This window comes from Bubalus bubalis, chromosome 20 (genome assembly GCF_019923935.1).
Source record: "Bubalus bubalis isolate 160015118507 breed Murrah chromosome 20, NDDB_SH_1, whole genome shotgun sequence".
NCBI classification, from domain to species: Eukaryota; Metazoa; Chordata; class Mammalia; order Artiodactyla; family Bovidae; genus Bubalus; species Bubalus bubalis.
Window position 1 is genome coordinate 42352994 of NC_059176.1, and position 21831 is coordinate 42374824.

The following is a 21831-nucleotide window of genomic DNA, read 5'->3' on the forward strand; positions in this document are numbered from 1 at the left end:
AAATGCAAGCTGAGTGTCTGCCTAGAGGTCTCATAGACACAATGAGCTGAGCTTCTGACTAGATGCCTTGTAGACACACACAAGCTGAGCTAGAGCCTTGAGGCCATAGACATGAGCTGAGCATCTGCCTAGAAACCTTATAGTCAAACATGAGGTAAGCATTTGCTCTGAGGCCACTTAGTCACACATGAGCTGAGAGTCCACCTAGAGGCCTCACACACACACAAGCTGAGCATCAGCCTTAAGGTCTCTAGCTGAGCATCTGCTTGGAGGTGTCATAGACACAAGAAGCTAAAAGTTTGCCTCAAGGCCTCATAGTCACACACGAGCTGAGCCTCTGCTTAGAGGCCTCATAGATACAATAAGCTGAGTGTCTACCTAGAGGCCTGTTCTTGCCTGGAGAATTCATGGAAAGAGAATCTCAGTGGGCTTCAGCCCTTGGGGTCCCATAGAGTCAGAATAGATACTTCAGAAGGACATAATGTTCAGCACAAGGAGTTTACTGGACCTTGTTTAATAACCTCTCTGGCAAATAATTGAAAAAAACAGATACGCTGTATGTATATGGCATAACAGAATAAGGAACCTATATACTGACAATAAGAACAAAACTGCAAATCAAATATAGGGCTACACTGTATCAGCATGAGATTAAAGAGCAGAAAAGAGTGATGCCTATTTTATTCCCTCTGATCTCCCCGACATGTGCTGTTTGCCATACCAGGAACCTGAGCAGGCTTGGGTCCCATGACTGGACTGGAGAGGATTTGAGACAGTAGGGCCAGGTATCCTTAATTTTGAGCCCCCTCTTAAACCTGTACTATCTGGTTTTCCCTAGCTTGGACTATAGACCCTAGTGCATCGAAAGAATGGTAGCCTGAGCCTCTGACCACGAGAACTTTTGAAAAGTCACCTGGCCTCCAGGTCCCCTGGTGCTGGGGTCTCTCTTTTGAGAGTGCAGCCTCCTAGGCGTTTCAGCAGGGAGCAGTGCCCGAGGTTTGGGATGAGTCTTAAAGGGAGGGGTGAAGCCTTAAGGGGAAGAAGTAGTGAGACACAAGGCATTGAGTGTTTGCTCAGGCGAGTTCCACTCTAATTCTCAGCTCAGGAAGCCAACTGTCCCAAAGGCTCAGTTTGCCCGAAGAACCAGAGTTGGACATGAAACAGTGCTGCTCCCTTGTGGCCATTTTCTGTAATAACACCATGAAGAGCTGTGCTGCTGCTGCTGCTAAGTCTCTTCAGTCGTGTCCGACTCTGTGCGACCCCATAGACGGCAGCCCACCAGGCTCCCCCGTCCCTGGGATTCTCCAGGCAAGAACACTGGAGTGGGTTGCCATTTCCTTCTCCAACGCATGAAAGTGAAAGTGAATTCGCTCAGTTGTGTCCGACTCTTAGCGACCCCATGGACTGCAGCCTACTGGGCTCCTCCATCCATGGGATTTTCCAGGCAAGAGTACTGGAGTGGGGTGCTTACTGGACATTTAATATTCACAAGTATCTAGGTAGGGGCTGTAAATAAATATATAAATAAAACCCATGCTCTCAAGAAGTGTCCTAGGGGTAATCATGAACAAAGAACTCAAAACAAGGCAGGCATTCAAGAAGCCAATTTCAAGACGTAAGCTTAAGTTACACCCTTAAAGAAAAAAAACACCACATGAAATGATGTCAACATCACTAGAGAAATGCAAATCTAAACTACAGCAAGGCATCACATCACACTGGTCAGAATGGCCATTACCAAGTATTCTACAAACAATAAGTGCTAGAGAGGATGTGTAGACAAGGGAGCCCTTCTCCACTGATGCTTGGGATGGAAATTGGTAATAGCCACTATGGAAGACACAGTGAGGGTTCCTTCAGACATGAAAATGAGAATGAAATTAGAAAACATCATATACAAAATAAACTCCAAATAGTATTATATATCTAAAAGTAATGATGGATACTATGAAATTCTTGAGAAAAACATAAACAGGACATGATTTGACATAAAATGCAGCAAAGTTTGCTGTGGATCTACCTCTCAGAATAATGAAAAATAAACCACAAATCAGAAAATGGGACCTCATTAACCTTAAAACCATTTGTCTACCAAAGGAAACCCTAACCGTGAGACAAGCACAACCCTCAGAATAGGGAGAAAGATTTGCAATGAAGATACCCACAGGGAATTCATCTCCAAAATATACAAGCAGCTCATGCAACTCAATATAAAAAAATAAATACAACCCAAGAACAAAGTGAACCAAGACTGAAATGAATATTTCTCCAAGGAAGGCCTACAGATTGCAGATAGGCACATGAAAAGATGCTCAGCATCACTAATTATCAGAAAGATGCAAATTAAAAGTCCAATGAGCTAAGCACTCACATTGGTCAGAATGGCCATTTCAAAACATCTTAAAGAATAAATGCTAGGATTTCCCTGGTGGTGTAGTGGTTAAGAATCAGCCTGCAAATGCAGGAGACGCGGGTTTGATCCCTGGTCTGGGAAGATTCCACACACGTGAAACAATTAAGCCAATGGGCCAAAACTGTTGAGCCTGTGCTCTAGAGCCCTTGAACCACAAATATTGAGCCCGCCTGATGCAACTACCGAAGCCTGGCACTCTAGAGCCCACATTCTGCGACCAGAAGCTACCATAAGGAGAAGATGAACAGTGAAACTAGAGAGTAGCCCCTGCTTGCTGCAGATAGAGAAAGCCTATGTTCAGCAACCAAGACTCAGTGCAACCAAAGATAAATGAATAAAATTATTTTTAAAAGAATAAATCCTAGAGAGAGTGCAGAGACAAGGGAGCCCTCCTGCACCGTTGACTGCAATGTACATAAATTCATCCAGTAGGGAGAACACATGGAGTTTTATTCAAAAAATACCATAGAAGTACTTCAGGACCCAGCAATCCCACATCTGGGCATAAATCTGGAGAAAACAAAAAATTTAAAAGCTACGGGAACCCCAGGAATTTCAGCTCCACAAGGTACAATAGCCACATTTGGGTAGCAAGCTAACTCATGAAATTACAGATAAATGGATACATGATGGGGTGCATATACACAATGCAATATTTCTCAACTATAAAGACATAGGAAATAATTCCAAGTCCAGCCACAGAAAAGAAAGTCAAGGTGATCATTCCAAGTGAAGGAAGGAAGACAGGTACAGACAAGTATCATATGATATCACTCCTAGGTGTAATTTAAAAATGGATGCAGGAGAAGGAAATGGCAACCCCCTCCAGTATTCTTGCCTGGAAAATCCCACGGACAGAGGAGTCTGTGGGCTACAGTCCATGGGGGTGCAAAGAATCGGACACAACTGAGTACCCGAGCATGTTAGGTGAGGACCCCTAAACTTCCCTCTCTCATTACTGGGTGGGAGTTCACCTGTTTCTGCACATTCCAGCATGCACCTGGCACAAGCGAGAATGCTTCAGACCCAGAGTGCCCGTCTGCTCCCCTGCAGGTGTGTGGGAGCCTTGGGCTTCTTGGGGAGGCAGTGATGCTCTTAGTTATGGGAGTTGGTGCTGCCTTGAGTCAAGGATGGTTAGGGAGGGGAAGTGCAGCATCAAATTAAGGGTGCAATGGCTGGCTAATAGCTTTCTTATAGATCAGTAATCAACAATTAGAATTAAAAACCCAGAAACAAAAAGAAGGAAAAAAATAACATTAAAAACCCAATACTATTTACATTAGCACCAAGAAAGAAGAAGAAACAAATATTTGGTTATAAATGTAACAAAATATGTACAAGATCTCTGTGAGGACAAACTACAAAGCTCTAGATCTATAGGTACAATGGAACATTATTCAGCCTTTAAAAAATATTCTGAAACATGGTACAACATAAGTGAATCTTGAAGACAGTAAGCTACATGAAATAATCCTGGGGTAAAGGACAAATGCTGTAGGATTCCATGTATATGAGATGCCAAGAGTAGTCAGATTCACAGAGACAGAAAGTAGAATGGTTACTGCCAAGGATGAGGAAAGAGGGAATGGGAAGTTACTGTCTAATGGGTTCAGAGTTTCAGTTTGAAAAGGTGAAGTTCTGGACATGAGTGATGGTGATGTGGTACAACAAGGTGAATGTCTGTAATACTACTGAACTGTATATTTTAAAACATTAAATTTCATTTTCTGTATATTTTCTCACAATAAAGAAAGGACCAAAAAAGGATGCAAGTGAACTTTTTTACAAAAGAGAAACAGATTCAGACTTAGAAAAGAAACTTATGGTTACCAAATGATAAATGTGGAGGGGCAGGAAGTAATTAGCTGGTTCAGATCAATATATACACATTAAAACAGGTGCTATTGTTGTTTAGTCACTCAGTCATGTCTGACTCTGTGTGACCCCATGGACTGGAGCCTGCCAGGCTCCTCTGTCCATGGGGTTTCCCAGGCAAGAATATTGGAGTGAGGTGCAATTTCCTGCACCAGGGGATCTTCCTGACCCAGGGATCAAACCCGTATCTCCTGCAAGTCTCCTGCATTGCAGGTGGACTGAGCCAGCAGGGAAGCCATAAAACAGAAGCCATAAAACAGGGCCCTTAATAGTCACAAGTCCAACAGGGCTTTAAATGACACCTGCACTCAAGAACTGTCCCGGGGAAAATCATTGCAAAGGCATTCCAAACAGGGCCAAGTTTCAAGAAGCCAGTTTCAAGAGGTAAATTGTATTCACAAGGTGTAAAATAATAAAAGCACATGGGAAGATACTCCACATCAATAATTATTAAATCAATGCCAATCAAAACTTCAATAAGCTATCACCTTACATAGTCACAATGGCCATCATCGAAAATACCTGCAAAGAATAAATGCTGTAGAGAACGTACAGAAAATGGAATCTTCCTACGGTCTTGGTGGGACTGTAATTGGTGAAGCCATGATGGAAAACAGCATGGAGGTTCCTTGAAACATTAAACACAGAGGTATCATATGATCCTGCAATCCCATTCCTGGGCTTCGATCCAAAGAAAATCATCATTCAAAATGACATGTGCACCTCGATTTTCAGGGCAGCACTATTTACAATAGTCCAAACACAAAACCCACCAAAATGTCCACTGACACAAATATGAAGACTACATCGTACATCTGTACACTAAAATACTACTCAGCCACAAGACAGAACGAAATAATCATATTGGCAGCAGCATGGATGAACCAAGAAATTATAATTCTATGTGAGGTAAGTCAAAGACAAAAAGACAAATAGCTTAAGATATCAGATACAGGTGGGATCTATAAATTCATACCAATGAACTAATGCACAAAACAGAAACAGCCTGAGAAAACCAAATTCTGATTATCAAAAGAAAGTTAGAAAGGAAGGATAAATTAAGAATTTAGGATGAAAATATACACATGAATATATATCAAGTTGATAATGAAAAAGGACCTACTGACTAGAACAGGGAACTCTCCTGAACAAACTGTTATAGCCTATATGAGAAAAAAACAGAAAAAGAATGTATGTACGGCCATGTATAACTGAATTGAGTTCATGTACACCTAAAAATAAACATTGGAAATCAACTCTACTCCAATATAAAATAATAATTCAATAACAAACTAAATTAGCTGAGCTTGGTCTAGGGGAAACCAGACAATCATGACCCTATGAATTAGCATGTGATATGCTATGATATTAATATGACATCTCCAAAGGTTTTTACTCAGCAAAATACAGAGCAGCAACCCACTCAAAGGTGCCTGACCTCATGTGAATGCGACAAGGTGAAGAGAAGGAAAAGGACCACAGGTCAATCAGGGAAACACCCTCAATTCAGATGCTGGGAATCTCTGAGGAGACAGGACACACAGCAGGTGAAGAGCAGACATATGGTCTCCGTGTACACAGGATCCTGACCCACGTGGATGGGGTGAGACCCACACAATCACCAGACCCTGCACCTGGGGACACACTTCCACACTCTCCAAAGTGACACCACCTCCCCAGACCCTGCACCTGGGGTCACAGGACCCTTGGTTAGGACACCAAGTCTCTGCTGGGCCCCTAAGGTGGAAACGAGTGGGTTCCTGTAATCTCCTACTGCTACTGCTAAGTCACTTCAGTCATGTCTGACTCTGTGCGACCCCATAGACGGCAGCCCACCAGGCTTCCCTGTCCCTGGGATTCTCCAGGCAAGAACACTGGAGTGGGTTGCCATTTCCTTCTTCAATGCATGAAAGTGAAAAGTGAAAGTGAAGTCGCTCAGCCGTGTCTGACTCTTAGCGACCCCATGGACTGCAGCCCACCAGGCTCCTCCGTCCATGGGATTTTCCAGGCAAGAGTACTAGAGTGGGGTGCCACTGCCTTCTCCGGTAATCTCCTAGGATGATAGAAACAAGTGTGGGGTTGGTCTCCTCTCCCAATGCTTTTCCCAGAGAAGTCCTCCTCTCTTCCCTTTGGTTCTGTGTGATATTAACTGTTTTTACAGCTGTCATGATAATGCTGCACACACTACCTTGGCTCTGGCAGGGCTGCTCCTTTCTTGTTCCACTGAGGTGTTGAGAACACACGCCAGACGCAGGGCTGGGAGAGACGGGGAGGTCTGTTCTCTTTGGAGGAGAGAGTCGACTGGAAGGAGAGCACGGCAGCAACCTCACCTGCTGCCCATTGACATTTTGCCCAATCCCTGCACCCTGCAATCAATTCACCAGGTGACCCTGCCTTCCTACTCAACCTGAATGTGCTGGAACATTGGAATGATTACCAGGTAGCCACCTGAGGGGTCTCCATGAGCCCCAGGGAGGTGAACCTGGCAGGGAACAGACTAGGAGCCCAACCGCAGCACTGACCCCTGGGAGGGCCAGGGAAGCCCACGCAGAGGAGAGCACGGTTCCCAGAGAAGCCCACCCCAGCCCCAGAGCCCAGACATCTGAGTGCTGACGCTCAGATGCAGGCACGGAGTTTTCAGACAGAGGCCAGGCCAGGCCTGCACCCGGGTCTCCACGTCCCAGCACACACGGAACAGTCACCTCTAAATGTCCTCATTGCAGAAAGTGCACGGTCTCATCCAAACATAATCAGTGTAGTCAGGACTTTGTTCAGTCGCTCTATTTTCATATATGAAGTAAAGGAAATTCTACCACTTTCATTAAATATGCAGCTCTTCTTTCATATATAAAATATAGAAAATTTTACCACTTTTCAATTTGTGCCTCTATTTTCATATATGAAATATAGAATATTCCCTTTTCAGAGATGAAATGTGCACATATAATTTCATATATGAAATATAGAAAATATTAATATAATTCCATTTTCAGCAACATAAACCTAGAGATTATTCTACCAAGTGAAGTAGGCCAGAAAGACAATGACAAATATCATATGATTTCACTTACATGTGGAATCTAATATATGATGCAAATGAATTTATCTATGAAACAGAAACTGATATAGAGACCTAATGGTTACTACTGCAGAGAGAGAGGTGGGAGGGACAAGATAGGGTTAGGGGAATAAGAGATACATACTGCTGCTGCTAAGTTGCTTCAGTCGTGTCCGACTCTGTGCGACCCCATGGACTGCAGCCTACCAGGCTCCTCCGTCCATGGGATTTTCCAGGCAACAGTACTGGAGTGGGGTGCCATTGCCTTCTCCGAGATACACACTACTATCTGTAAAATATATAAGCTGGACAGGGAGGCCTGGTGTGCTGCAATTCATGGGCTCGCAAAGAGTTGGACACGACTGAGCGACTGAACTGAACTGACAATATAGTTTACAGCACAGTGAAATAAAGCCATTATTTTCTGATAACTTTAAATAGAGTACATTCCATAAAAATATTGAATCACTATGTTGTCACCCAAAACAAATATAGGAATATAAATCAACTGTACTTCAGTTTTAAAATATAGTTGATGGCCAGCTACAAACACACAAAATAATTTAAAAAAATAGGAAAACAAAACTGGGGTATTTTTAAAACTGGAAGATTCCATCCATCAAGAAGTTAATTTTGATGACATTTTAAGTAATTATATAAGTAGCTTTAGTCTTTTAAAATTTGCTTCACAAGGAACTAATTAAAGTCAAGCCAATTAATCTAACTACAGAATAAAAATGGTTTTTTCAAAGTTGCTTTTTTCAGTGTTCTCTGACAAAACACTTTAATGTTATTTTTGATTCCTACATATTGATTTCAGTTCACAATGCCATATAAATAGAAGTCACTTAGCAATCCTCTAGTTTCAAATTAAGACTTTCGTATGTATTAAGATGTAAGGCAGTATAACTGATTTAGAAGAGTTATTTTAAGTCTTTAAAAGGATTATGCAAAAGGCACAGTGATTTTCATTCTGGTCCCTGGACTGGTATTAAGCTCTGGAATTGCCTGCCATCTGACAATTTGAATTCATAAGCCCTCCAGGTGATACTGAAGCAAACTGAAGTTTGAGAACTATTGCCCTAGAAATCCAGGTGAAACTCACAATTTACCAAGCTCAAGTTGTAAGACTTAGTATCATTATAAATTATAGTAAATTTTTTATTCTTTTGCTTAAAGAACAATAGCAAATGAGCTAACTTTACAAATGTAAATACCTATATTTTCATACATAAAATACAGAAAATTCCATTTTCATATGTGACATATAGGCACCTATATTTTCTATATGAAATATAGAAAATTCAGTTTTCATACTGAAATACACACCTATATTTTCATATGTGAGATACAGAAAATCTATTTTCATACATGAAATAATGCACCTATATATGTTCATATATGAAATACAGAAATATAGACCCGGGTTTGATCTCTGGGTTGGGAAGATCTCCTGAAGAAGGGAATGGCTACCCACTCCAGTATTCTTGCCTGGAGAATTCCATGGACAGAGAAGCCTGGCGGACTACACTTGCTCCTTGTGAGGAAAGTTATGACCAACCTAGACAGTGTTTTCAAAAGCAGAGACATCACTTTGCCGACAAAGATTTTTGTAGTCAAAGCTAACAGCCAAGACAGGGAAGCAAGCTAATTATAGAAGTGCACATGAATGGGGACAGGAGGTGGGGTACATGTACACAATGCAGCATACCTCAACCATAGAAAGTAGGATATAATGCAAAGTCCAGCCCCAGAAAAGGAAGGAGACATGGTCATTCCAAGAGAACTAAGGGAGACAGTGAGATACAAGTATTGCCTGATATCACTTCTAGGTATAATCTGAAAATGGATACAAATGAACGTCTTTCAAAAAGAGACACAGCCTCAAAGACTTAGAAGGGAAACTTCAGTCACCAAGAAAGTAAGATGTAGAGCAGAGAGAAATGAGCTGCTTCAGACTAACATATGCACATAACTATTTCTAAAGTAACACACCAGGACCCACTGTGTAACACAAGGAATCTTACACAACACTATGTAATTACCTATATGGAAAAGAACCCCCCGAAAATATGTTTACATCTATGTGGAAATGAACCAGTTGCAGCACATTGAAAAGAAAAACAAAACAAGATTTTAATTCACCTTTATACTCTAATTCAAATTATAGATTAAAAACAGAAAATATGGGGGAAAAAAGTGCTGCCTCTATTCCCTCCAGGCAATAGTGACCTGGGCTGGTGTCACATCCCTGGAGCCAGATTGGCTTGTGTCCCAAGGATGGAGTGTGCTGGGGCTGAGGGAGCTGGTAGCTTGTGGCAGGCAGTGTACCTCCAAAATAGACCTGGAGTATCTCTTCCCTTCTGTAGAGCCCCCAACCCCCAGATACAGGCAGGAGAAATCAAGAGTTTGGAGTTAACATATATGCATGAATACATATCAAATAGGTGATCCAAAAGTAACTACTGAGAAGCAGAAGGAAGGTTATTGAACACATTGTAATCACCTATATGCAGAGAAAGACCTGAAAGAAAACAGATAAACATCTATGTATAACTGAATCAAGTTCCTGGACAACTGAAACAAAAACATCAGAAATAAACTATATTCTGGTATAAAATTACAAGGAAATTCAGTTCAGCTCAGTTGTGTCTGACTCTTTGCGACCCCATGAATCACAGCACGCCAGGCCTCCCTATCCATCACCAACTCCCGGAGTTTACTCAAACTCATGTCCATTGGGTCGGAGATGCCATTCAACCATCTCATCCTCTGTGTCCCCTTCTCCTCCCGCCTTCAATCTTTCCCAGCATCAGGGTCTTTTCAAATAAGTTAGTTCACATTAGGTGGCCAAAGTATTGGAGTTTCAGCTTCAACATCAGTCCTTCCAGTGAATATTCAGGACTGATTTCCTTTAGGATGGACTGGTTAGATCTCCTTGCAGTCCAAGGGACTCTCAAGAGTCTTCTCCAACACCACAGTTCAAAAGCATCAATTCTTCGGCGCTCAGCTTTCTTTATAGTCCAAATCTCACATCCATACATGACTACTGGACAAACCATAGTCTTGACTAGACAGACCTTTGTTGGCAAAGTACCGTCTCTGCTTTTTAATATGCTGTCTAGGTTGATCATAACTCTTCTTCCAAGGAGTGAGTGTCTTTTAATTTCATGGCTGCAGTCACCATCTGCAGTGATTTTGGAGCCCCCCAAAATAAAGTCAGCCACTGTTTCCACTGTTTTCCCATCTATTTGCCATGAAGTGATGAGACTGGATGCCAAGATCTTAGTTTTCTGAATGTTGAGCTTTAAGCCAACTTTTTCACTCTCCTCTTTCAGTTTCATCAAGAGGCTCTTTAGTTCTTCACTTTCTGCCATAAGGGTGGTGTCACCTGCATATCTGAGGTTATTGATATTTCTCCTGGCAATCTTGATTCCAGCTTGTGTTCATCCAGCCCAGCATTTCTCAAGATGTACTCTGCATATAAGTTAAATAAGTAGGGTGACAGTATACAGCCTTGATGTACACCTTTTCCTATTTGGAACCAGTCTGTTGTTCCATGTCCCGTTCTAATTGTTGCTTCCTGACATACATACGTATTTCTTGGGAGGAGGAATTACAGAATTTAAAAAAAGTGGGGGGCGGGGGGTGTGGGGGGGGAGATTGTAGCAGGGAGAAGTGCTGCTGACTTGTGGCCATTTTCTGTAACAACCCCATGAAGAGCTGTGCTGCTGGGTGTTTAATATTCACACAGATACATGGGCTGTAAGTAAACAACACCTATCCTCCAGCAACGTCCTAAGAGTAGGCATTGAAAAATAATTCAAAATTAGGAAGGCTTTCAAGAACCCAGCTTCAAGATGTAAGTTTAATTCACACCCTTTAAAAATAATCACATGAAAAGACATCAACATCACTAAACATTCAGTTCAGTCTCTCAGTCGTGTCTGACTCTTTGTGACCCCATGAATCACAGCACGCCAGGCCTCCCTGTCCATCACCAACTCTCAGAGTTCACTCAAACTCATGTCCATTGAGTCGGTGACTCCATCCAGCCATCTCATCCTCTGTTGTCCCCTTCTCCTCCTGCCCCCAATCCCTCCCAGCTTCAGAGTCTTTTCCAATGAGTCAACTCTTCGCATGAGGTGGCCAAAGTATTGGAGTTTCAACTTCAGCATCAGTCCTTCCAATGAACACCCAGGACTGATCTCCTTTAGAATGGACTGGTTGGATCTCCTTGCAATCCAAGGGACTCTCAAGAGTCTTCTCCAACACCACAGTTCAAAAGCATCAATTCTTCGGCGCTCAGCTTTCTTCAGAGTCCAACTCTCACATCCATACATGACCACCGGAAAAACCATAGCCTTGACTAGACGGACCTTTGTTGGCAAAGTAATATCTCTGCTTTTCAATATGCTATCTAGGTTGGTCATAACTTTCCTTAAGGAAATGCAGTGCTAAACTACAATGAGGTATCACACCACACTGGGAAGAATGGCCATTGCCCAACACACTACAAACAATAAATGCTGGAGAGGGTGTGAAGACAAGGGAACCCTCTTCCATGGATGCTTGGGATGTAAATTGGAAACAACCACTATGAGGGACACTATGAAGGTTCCTTCAGCCATGGAAGGAAGAATGAGGTTAGAATATTCCCTATCACCATACACAAAAATAAACTTCAAATAGTATAAATATCTAAATATAAGGATGGATACTATGAAATCCTTGAGAAAAATATAAACAGGACATAATTTGACATAAAATGCAGCAAGCTCTTTGTGGACCCACATTTTTAGAATAAACAAAAATAAACTACAAATCAGAAACCAGGCCAAACTAACCTTAAAAGGATTTGCATAGCAAGGAAAATCCTAAACAAAAGACAAGGACAACACTCAGAATAGGAAAAAAAAATTTGCATTGAGATGCCTACAAGGAATTCATCTCCAAACTATGCAAGAAGTTTGTGCAACTCAATGTTAAAAATATGTACACCTCCCCCCCACATACACAAAAATGGGCCAAATATCAAAATGGATATTTCTCTGAGGAATGCCAACAGACTGCAATCTGGCACATGAAAAGATGCTCAGTATCACTAATATTCAGTTCAGTTCAGTCTCTCAGTTGTGTCCGACCCTTTGCAACCCCATGAATCGCACCACGCCAGGCCTCCCTGTCCATCACCAACTCCCAGAGTTCACCCGAACTCATGTGCATCGAGTTGGTAATGCCATACAGTCACCTCATCCTCTGTCATCCCCTTCTCCTCCTGCCCTCAATCCCTCCCAGCATCAGAGTCTTTTCCAATGAGTCACCTCTTCGCATGAGGTGGCCAAAGTATTGGAATTTCAGCCTCAGCATCAGTCCTTCCAATGAACACCCAGGACTGATCTCCTTTAGGATGGACTGGTTGGATCTCCTTGCAGTCCAAGGGACTCTCAAGAGTCTTCTCCAACACCACAGTTCAAAAATATCAATTCTCCGGCGGTCAGCTTTCTTCACAGTCTAACTCTCACATCCATACATGACATCACTAATATTAGAGAAAGGGGAATCAAAACTCTAATGAGGATTGAGCTCACATTTGTCAGAAAAGCCATCTTAAAGAATAAATGCTTGAGAGGTTATGGAGAGAAGGGAACCCTCCTACACTGTTGATTGCAATGTACATAGATAATCTGGTAGAGAGAAGACTATAGAGGTTCATTTTAAAAATAATATAGAAACACTTTTAGACCCAGAAATCCCACGATAGGGCATAAATCTGGAGAAAATAAAAAAATGTTAAAAGATGTGGGTCCCCCTTCCCTCTTGGCCTCACTAGGTACAATAGCCAAGTCAGGGAAGCAAGTTAACTGTAGAAATTACAGATCAATGGATACAGACAATCAAGTATGTATACACAATGCAATATTACTCAAACATAAGAAAGTAGGAAATAATGCCAAGTCTAACCACAGGAAAGAATGTAGAGATGATCATTCCAAGAAAAGTAAGGCAGACAGGGAGAGACAAGTATATGATGTCACTTCAAGGTGTAATTAAAAATGCATAAAAATAAACTTCTTTCCCAAAGAGACACAGCCTCACAGACTTAGAAAATAAACTTTCAGTCATCAAGAAAGTAAGATGTGGGGCAGGGAGAAACACGCTGCTTCAGACTAACAAATGCACACTACTATTTATAAAATAACTCACTAGGACCCACTGTGTAACACAAGGAAACTTACAGTACTCTGTAATGACCTATATAGAAAACAATCCAAAAAAAAAAAAATACATGTATACAACCATGTGGAAGTGAATCAAATTGCAGTAGGCTGCAAAAAAAAAACACACAAAAAACCCACAAGGTTGTAATTCAAATTATAGGAAAATTATAGGATAAAAGCAGTTCAAATTATAGAATAAAAGCAGAGGGAAAACATGCTGACTATTCCCCTCAGGCCACAGTGACCTGGGTTGGTGCAACATCCTGGAGCCCGACTGGCTTTGGCCCCATATCTGGAGTGTGGTGAGTCTCAGGGCTGGGAAAATGTGCTGGCAGCGTGCTACCACCATGGACACGGAGTCTCTCTCGACTTCTGCATGAGCCGCCAGTCTCCAGATACAGGTGGGAGACATTAAGAGTCTTGGGTTACCATATACTGTTAATATATATCAAGTAGATCAAAAATTAACTACTGAATAGCATAGGGAAGTTTATGTACACTGTAGTCACCTATATGCAAAAAAGAAGCTGAAAGAGAATAAATGAACATCTCCATATAACTGAATCACATTCCTCTACAACTGAAACAAACACTACAATACAAATCAACTTTATTCCAACATAAAATAACAAGGAAGTAAGAGGGGAAAAAGAACAGTGAGGCATGAAGTCATGCTCTTCCCCTGTGACCTTCATCCGCACAAAGCCACGAAAAGCAGGGCTGCCGGGCACTTAATATTCACAAGGATGGGGTAGGAGATGTAAGTAAAAACACCTGCTCTGGAGAAATGACCTAGGGGTTGTCATCAAAAAGAATTCAAAACAAAGCAGGCATTTAAGTGGACAATTTCAAGAGGTATGTTTAATTCACACCCTTTAAAAAAAAATCACATGAAAAGATGGAAACATTGCTTAAATAATAGAGAAATGCAAATCTAAACCGTGGTGAGGTATCACATCACACCGGAAGGAATGGTCATTATCCAACACTCTACAATCAACAAGAGCTGAAGAGGGTGTGGAGACAAAGCGAACCCTTCTCCACTGATGCTTGGGATATAATTTGGTAATGGCCACTATGAAGGGCACGCTGAAGGTTTCTTCAGCCATGAAAATGAGAATGAGATTAGAATATTCCCTGACACCATACTCAAAAATAAACGCCAAATAGTATATCTAAAAGTAAGGACAGACACTATAAAATTCTTGAGGAAAATATAAACAGGATATGATTTGACATATATTACAGCAAATTCCTTGTGCATCCATATCTTAGAATAATGAAAAATAAACTACAAACCAGAAAAAGGGATTAAACTTAAAAGCATTTGAGTACCAAAGGAAATAAAAAATGAAACACTCAGAATAGGAAAAAATATTTGCAAATGAAGATACCCACAAGGAATTCATCTCCAAAATATACAAACAGCCCCTGCCACTCAATATAAAAAATACATACACCATGAGAAAAAATGAGACGAACTTTGAATGAAAACAGTTCAAATGACAGGATGAAAACAGAATCAACAACAAAAGATGCTGACTCTATTCCATTAAGGCCATAGTGACCTGGGCTGCTGTCACATCCCTGAAGCCTGAGCAGCTTGTTCCCCAAGGATGGACTGTCATGGGGCTGATGGAGCTGGGGAGGGTGTGCCAGCCAATGAGCCCTGCCCCATGGTCCGGATGAGCCTGCTCCCCTCTACACGGGCCCACAACCTCCAGATCCAGGAGGGTCCTCCTGCAGTGAAACTATGGCTACTGCACCCAAAGGATGTGGAGCCTCTGGGCTGAAAGAGCTTTGAAAAACCCCGTGGGCTCCATGTCTCCTGGTGGTGGGGTTCCTACCTCCAGCTTCCTTCTTTAGGGTCCTCCCATCTACAGATGAAAGCACTCTCCCCAGAGTGGTGTTGCAGGAAAGGGGATGTGTCCAGGGGACAAGGGTAAAGAAGGAAGAAGGAATGGGACACAAGCTTTAAGTGCTTCTTCTGGCACTTTCCACTCTTAACAATCCAGAAACAGGACTTTCCCCAAGGCTCTGGTTCCCTCAGTAACCAGAGTTGAGCATAAAGACGTGCTGCCACCTTGTGGCCATTTTCCATAACAACAACTTTGAAACTTGATTCCCAAGGCCTGCAGTTCAGTTCAGTTGCTCGGTAGTGTCCAACTCTTTGCAACCCCATGAACTGCAGCACGCCAGGCCTCCCTGTCCATCACCAACTCCCAGAGTTCACTGAAACTCATGTCTGTCGAATTGGTGATGCCATCCAGCCATCTCATCCTGTCGTCCCCTTCTCCTCTTGCCCCCAATCCCTCCCAGCATCAGAGTCTTTTCCAATGAGTCACCTCTTCGCATGAGGTGGCCAAAGTACTGGAGTTTCAGCTTTAGCATCAGTCCTTCCAAGGAACACCCAGGACTGATCTCCTTTAGAATGGACTGGTTGGATCTCCTTGCAGTCCAAGGGACTCTCAAGAGTCTTCTCCAACACCACAGTTCAAAAGCATCAATTCTTCGGCGCTCAGCCTTCTTCACAGTCCAACTCTCACATCCATACATGACCACAGGAAAAACCACAGCCTTGACTAGACGGACCTTTGTTGGCAAAGTAATGTCTCTGCTTTTCAATATGCTATCTAGGTTGGTCATAACTTTCCTTCCAAGGAGTAAGTGTCTTTTAATTTCATTGCTGCAATCACCATCTGCAGTGATTTTGGAGCCCAAGAAAATTAAGTCTGACACTGTTTCCACTGTTTCCCCATCTATTTCCCATGAAGTGATGGGCCTGCAGGGCTGTAAGTTAAAAACATCTGCCCTCAAGAAATGTCCTAAGGGAGATTATCGGAAAAAATATTCAAAACAGGGAAGACATTTTGAATATTCATTCAAGAAACTAACTTGAAGTAAGTAAGTTTAACTCACACTGTTTAAAAAAAAACACATGAAAATATGTCAACATCACTAAATATGAGAGAAATGCAAATCAAAATTTCAATAAGGTATCACCTCTCACTGATGAGAATGGCCACAGGCAGAAATTCTACAAACAATAAATGCTGGAGTGAGTATAGGGCACAGGGAACCCTCTTACACTGATGCTGGGAATGGAAATTGGGAGCAGCCACTGTGGAGGACACGGGGCAGGTTCCTTAGCATGAAAATGAGAATGAAATTAGACTACTCCCTAAAACCATACACAAAATTAACTTCAAATAGATTAAATATCTAAATGAAAGATTTTATGAAAGTACTGAAGAAAAAAAACAGAACACACTTTGACATAAAACGCAGCATTTGTGGTCCACCTCTTAGAATCATGAAAAATAAAACACAAACAAATGGTACCTAATAAGCATTAAAAGCAATTGCACAGAAAAGGAAATCACAAGTGAAAGAAAAAAGACAACCCTCAGAATGGAAAAAATTCTTGCAAACAAAGATACAGGGAATTTATCTCCAACACATATAAACAACTTGTACAGCACAATATCAGAAAACAAACAATCCAATAAAAAAATCAAAGATCTAAATGCACATTTCTCCAAAGAAGGCACAGACATGGCTATAAAGCACATAAAAATATGCTCAATCTCACTAGTTCTTCAGTTCAGTCGCTTAGTCGTGTCCCACTCTTTGCAACCCCATGGACTACAGCATGCCAGCTTCCCTGTCCATCACCAACTCCCAGAGCTTAATCATACTCACATCCATCAAGTTGGTAATGCCATCCTATCATCTCATCCTCTGTCATCATCTTCTCCTCCCGCCTTCAATCTTTCCCAGTATCAGGGTCTTTTCCAAGGAGTCAGTTCTTCGCATCAGGTGGCCAAAGTATTGGAGTTTCAGCTTCAGCGTCAGTCCTTCCAATGAATATTCAGGCCTGATCTCCTTGAGGATTGACTGGTTGGATCTCCTTGCGGTCCAAGGGACTCTCAAGAGTCTTCTCCAACACCACAGTTCAAAAGCATCAATTCTTCTGTGCTCAGCTTTCTTTATAGTCCAACTCTCACACCCATACATGACTACTGGAAAAACCATAGCTTTGACTAGATGGATCTTTGTTTACAAAGTAATGTCTCTGCTTTATAATATGTTGTCTAGTTTGGTCATAACCTTCCTTCCAAGCAGTAAGCATCTTTTAATTTCATGGCTGAAATCACCATCTTCAGTGATTTTGGAGCCCAAAAAAATAAAGTCTGACACTGTTTTCCCATCTATTTGTCATGAAGTGATGGGACCAGATGCCATGATCTTAGTTTTCTGAATGTTGAGCTTTAAGCCAACTTTTTCACTCTCGTCTTTCACTTTCATCAAGAGACTCTTTAGTTCTTCTTCACTTTCTGCCATAAGGGTGGTGTCATCTACATATCTGAGGTTATTGATATTTCTCCCAGCAATCTTGATTCCAGCTTGTGCTTCTTCCAGCCCAGCATTTCTCATGATGTACTCTGCATATAAGTTAAATAAGCAGGGTGACAATATACAGCCTTGACGTACTCCTTTTCCTATTTGGAACCAATCTGTTGTTCCATGTCCAGTTCTAACTGTTGCTTCTTGACCATCATACAGACTTCTCAGGAAGCAGGTCAGGTGGTCTGGTATTCCCATCTCTTTCAGAATTTTCCACAGTTTATTGTGATCCACACAGTCAAAGGCTTTGGCATAGTCAATAAAACAGAAATGTATGTGTGTTTTTTTGGAACTCTCTTGCTTTTTTGATGATCCAGCGAATGTTGGCAGTTTGATCTCTGGTTCCTCTGCCTTTTCTAAAACCAGCTTGAACATCTGGAAGTTCATGGTTCACATACTGCTGAAGCCTGGCTTGGAGAATTTTGAGCATTACTTTACTAGTGTGTGAGATGAGTGCAATTGTGCAGTAATTTGAGTATTCTTTGGCATTACCTTTCTTTGTCATTGGAAAGGCAATATGGTTGATCTAAATGACCATATCAAAAAACCTACAACAGTAAATTCTCCAGAGGCGGTGGAGAGAAGGGAACCCTCTTACACTGTTGGTGGGAATGTAAATCGTACACCCACTATGGAGAACATTATGGAGGTTCTTAGAAAACTAAAAATAGGAGTACCAAGTGATCCAGCAATACCATACCTAGGTGTAGATCCAGAGAAAACCAAGATATAAAAAGACACCTGCACCCCAAAGGTCATGGCAGCCCTAGGGACAATAACAAAGATACAGAAGCAATTTAAGTGTACAAAGACAGATGAATGGATACAGAGGATGGGGTACATATACACGATGCAATATTACTCAGAAATAAAAAAGGATGAAACAATGACATTTCCAGTTACAGGGAAGAAACCAGAGGTGATTTACACTAAGTGAAGAAAGTGTAACAGGGAGACAAGCATCATAGGATATCACTTCTGGCAGAATCTAACAATGGATACGAATGAACTTCATTACAAAAGAGAAACAGATTCACAGACTTAGAAAAGAAACTTGATGTTTACCAAAAAGAAATGTCAGGGGGCAGGGAGTAATTAGGGGGTTCAGATCAAGATATACACGTTAAAACAGCTGCTGTTTTCTTTAGTCACTCACTTGTGTCCAACTCTTTGGAACCCCATGGACTGTAGCCTGCCAGGCTCATCTGTCATGGGATTTCCCAGGCAAGAGTACTGGAGTGGGTTGCCATTTCCTGCTCCAGGGGATCTTCCCAACCCAGGGGTCGAAACTGTGTCTCCTCAAGTCTCGTGCGTTGCAGGTGGATTCCTTACCGCTGATCCAACAGGGAAGCCATAAAACACATGTTGAAGGGCTCTTAATAGTCAAAAGTCCAACAGGACTTTAAATTACACCTGCACTCAAGGAATGTCCTGAGGTAAATCGTCGCAAAAGAATTTCAAACAGGGTCAGGTTTCTAGAAGCCAGTTTCACGAGGTAAACTATACTCACAAGGTGTAAAATAATAAAAGCACATGGAAAGATACTCCACATCAATAATTATTAAATCAATGCCAATCAAAACTTCAATAAGGTATTGCCTTAGGCACAATGGCCATCATTGAAAAGATCTACAAAGAATAAACACTGCAGAGAATGTACAGAAAAAGAAATCCTCCTACAATCTTGGTAGGAATGTAGATGGTGAAGCCACTATGGAAAACATCATGGACGTTCCTTGAAACACTAAACAGAGAGGTATCATATGATCCTGAAATCCCATTCCTGGACTCAGGTCCAGAAAAAAATCATCATTCAAAATGACACGTGCACCTCAACTTTCAGGGCAACACTATTTACAATAGCCAAGACATAGAATCCACAAAAACGTCCAGTGACAGAAATGTGAAGGCTATGAGGTACATCTATACACTGGAATACTCCTCAGTCGTAAAACAAAATGAAATGATGACATTGGCAGCAGCATGGATGAACCAAGAAATTATAGCTCTATGTGAGGCAAGTCAGAGACAAATATGTGATATGTATGGGTGGAATCTATAAATTCATACAAGTGAACTAATGTACCAAATAGACTCACAGCCTGAGAAAACCAAATTCCAATTATCAAAAGAAAGTTATAAGAGAGGGATAAATTAATAGTTTGGGATGAAAATATATGCACTAATATATATCAAGTTGATAATATATCAAGTTTTCTGAATAGAACAGGAAACTGTACTGGAAAAATTGTAATAACCTATAGGAGTAAAAAAGCAGAAAAAGAATAGATATACATCTAGGTATAACTGAATCAAGTTCATATACACCTAAACAAACAAAACAACAGAAATCAACTGTGCTCCAATATAAAATAACAATTAAATTACAAATTAAATTATCTGAGCTCAGTGTAGGGGACTCAGGCGGTGGTGACCCCTATGATTAGATAAGGGATATGCTATGATATTAATATGACACCACCAAAGATTTTCACTCAGCAAAACACAGAGCAGCAATCCACTCAAAGGTGCCTGACCTCATGTGAATGCGACAAGGTGAAGAGAAGAAAAAGGACCACAGGTTAATCAGGTCAACACCCTCAATTCAGACGTTGGGAATCTCCGAGGGGACAAAACACACTGCAGGTAAAGAACATATATGGTGTTTCCAGGTACAGGATCCTGACGTGGATGGGGTGAGACCCACACAATCCCCAGACCCCGTACCTGGGGTTGCACGACCTTTGGTTAGGACCCATGTCACTGCTGGTTGGGCCCCTAAAGTGAAATGAGTGAGTTTCTGTAAACTTCTGTGATGGTAGAAAGAAGTGTATGGTCAGTCAGACTTTCCCAGAGAAGTCCTCCTCTTCTCCCTTTCGTTCTGTGTGACAGTTACTGTTTTTAGAGCTGTTGTGATAATGTTGAACACACTACCTTGGTTCTTGCAGGCTTGGTCCTTTCTTGTTCCACTGAAGTGTTGACAAAACACACACCAGGCGCAGGGCTGGGAGACGAGGGCCAGGTCTGGTCTCTGTTGAGGAGGGATGGTCGACTGGAAGGAGATCACAGCAGCAACTTCACTTGCTGCCCATTGGCTTTTCACCTGATCCATGTGCCCTGCAATCAATTCACCAGGTGAACCTGCCTCCCTTCTCGCCATGTTCGTGCTGGTGAATTGGAATAATTACCAGGTAGCCACCTGAGGAGTCTCCAGGAGCCCCAGGGAGGGAGAACCTTTTGGGGGTAAAGAATAAAACAGGCACAGGCCTGTATAAAGTGAATACCATAAAGCATTAATTCCTAAACACAAGTGAAATTCTCTCATATGAGTATGCTCCCCTTTTTCTTAGCTTTGTACGTATGGTCTCCCCACACACATGATCCTGACCCATGGAGATGGGGTGAGACTCACACAGTCCCCAGACCACCCACCTGGGGTCACATGTCCCCACAGTCAGGATACCATGGCTGTGGTCGGTGGGCCCCCAAGGTAAACAAGCCTGGTCCCTGGGGCCTCTGGGACCCTAGAAAGAAGTGTACGGACCATCTCCTCTCCCCACAATTGTCCCTGAGAAATCAGGCCCCTCCTGTTTTCACTTTGGTTCTGTGTGATTTTTTACTGGTTTGAAAGCTCATGCTAGAGGTGAACACACTACCTTGGTTCTGGCAGGCTCTGTCTTTCTTGTCCCGCTGCGGTGCTGAGAAAACAGGAGAGCTGGGCTGAAAGACAAGGGGCAGCTCTGTTCCCTTCCGAGGAGAGAGTCGACTGGAAGGAGGTCACAGGAGCAGCCTCGCCTGCTGCCCATTGACTTTTTGCCCGATTCCTGTGCCCTGGAATCAATTCACCAGGTGAACCT

The 21831-nt window shown here is 42.0% G+C and overlaps 1 protein-coding gene across 5 annotated transcripts in view; it reads right to left on the reverse strand.

Annotated features, from left to right (window-relative positions):
• LOC123465231 overlaps positions 1-21831 on the reverse strand; it is a 61015-nt gene that overhangs the window by 10344 nt on the left and 28840 nt on the right. The window contains exons 3-6 of one of the 5 annotated variants that reach the window (XM_045163829.1): positions 21631-21672; positions 21163-21241; positions 20909-21026; positions 6477-6589 (exon numbers count right to left, since the gene is read on the reverse strand). In XM_045163829.1, the coding sequence (XP_045019764.1) occupies positions 6477-6589; positions 20909-21026; positions 21163-21241; positions 21631-21672 (352 nt within the window). Of the gene's footprint in view, positions 1-6476; positions 6590-20308; positions 21027-21162; positions 21242-21630; positions 21695-21831 lie in introns of those variants that run through there. The other 4 variants (XM_045163828.1, XM_045163830.1, XR_006640374.1 and 1 more) reach the window with 4 other exon arrangements.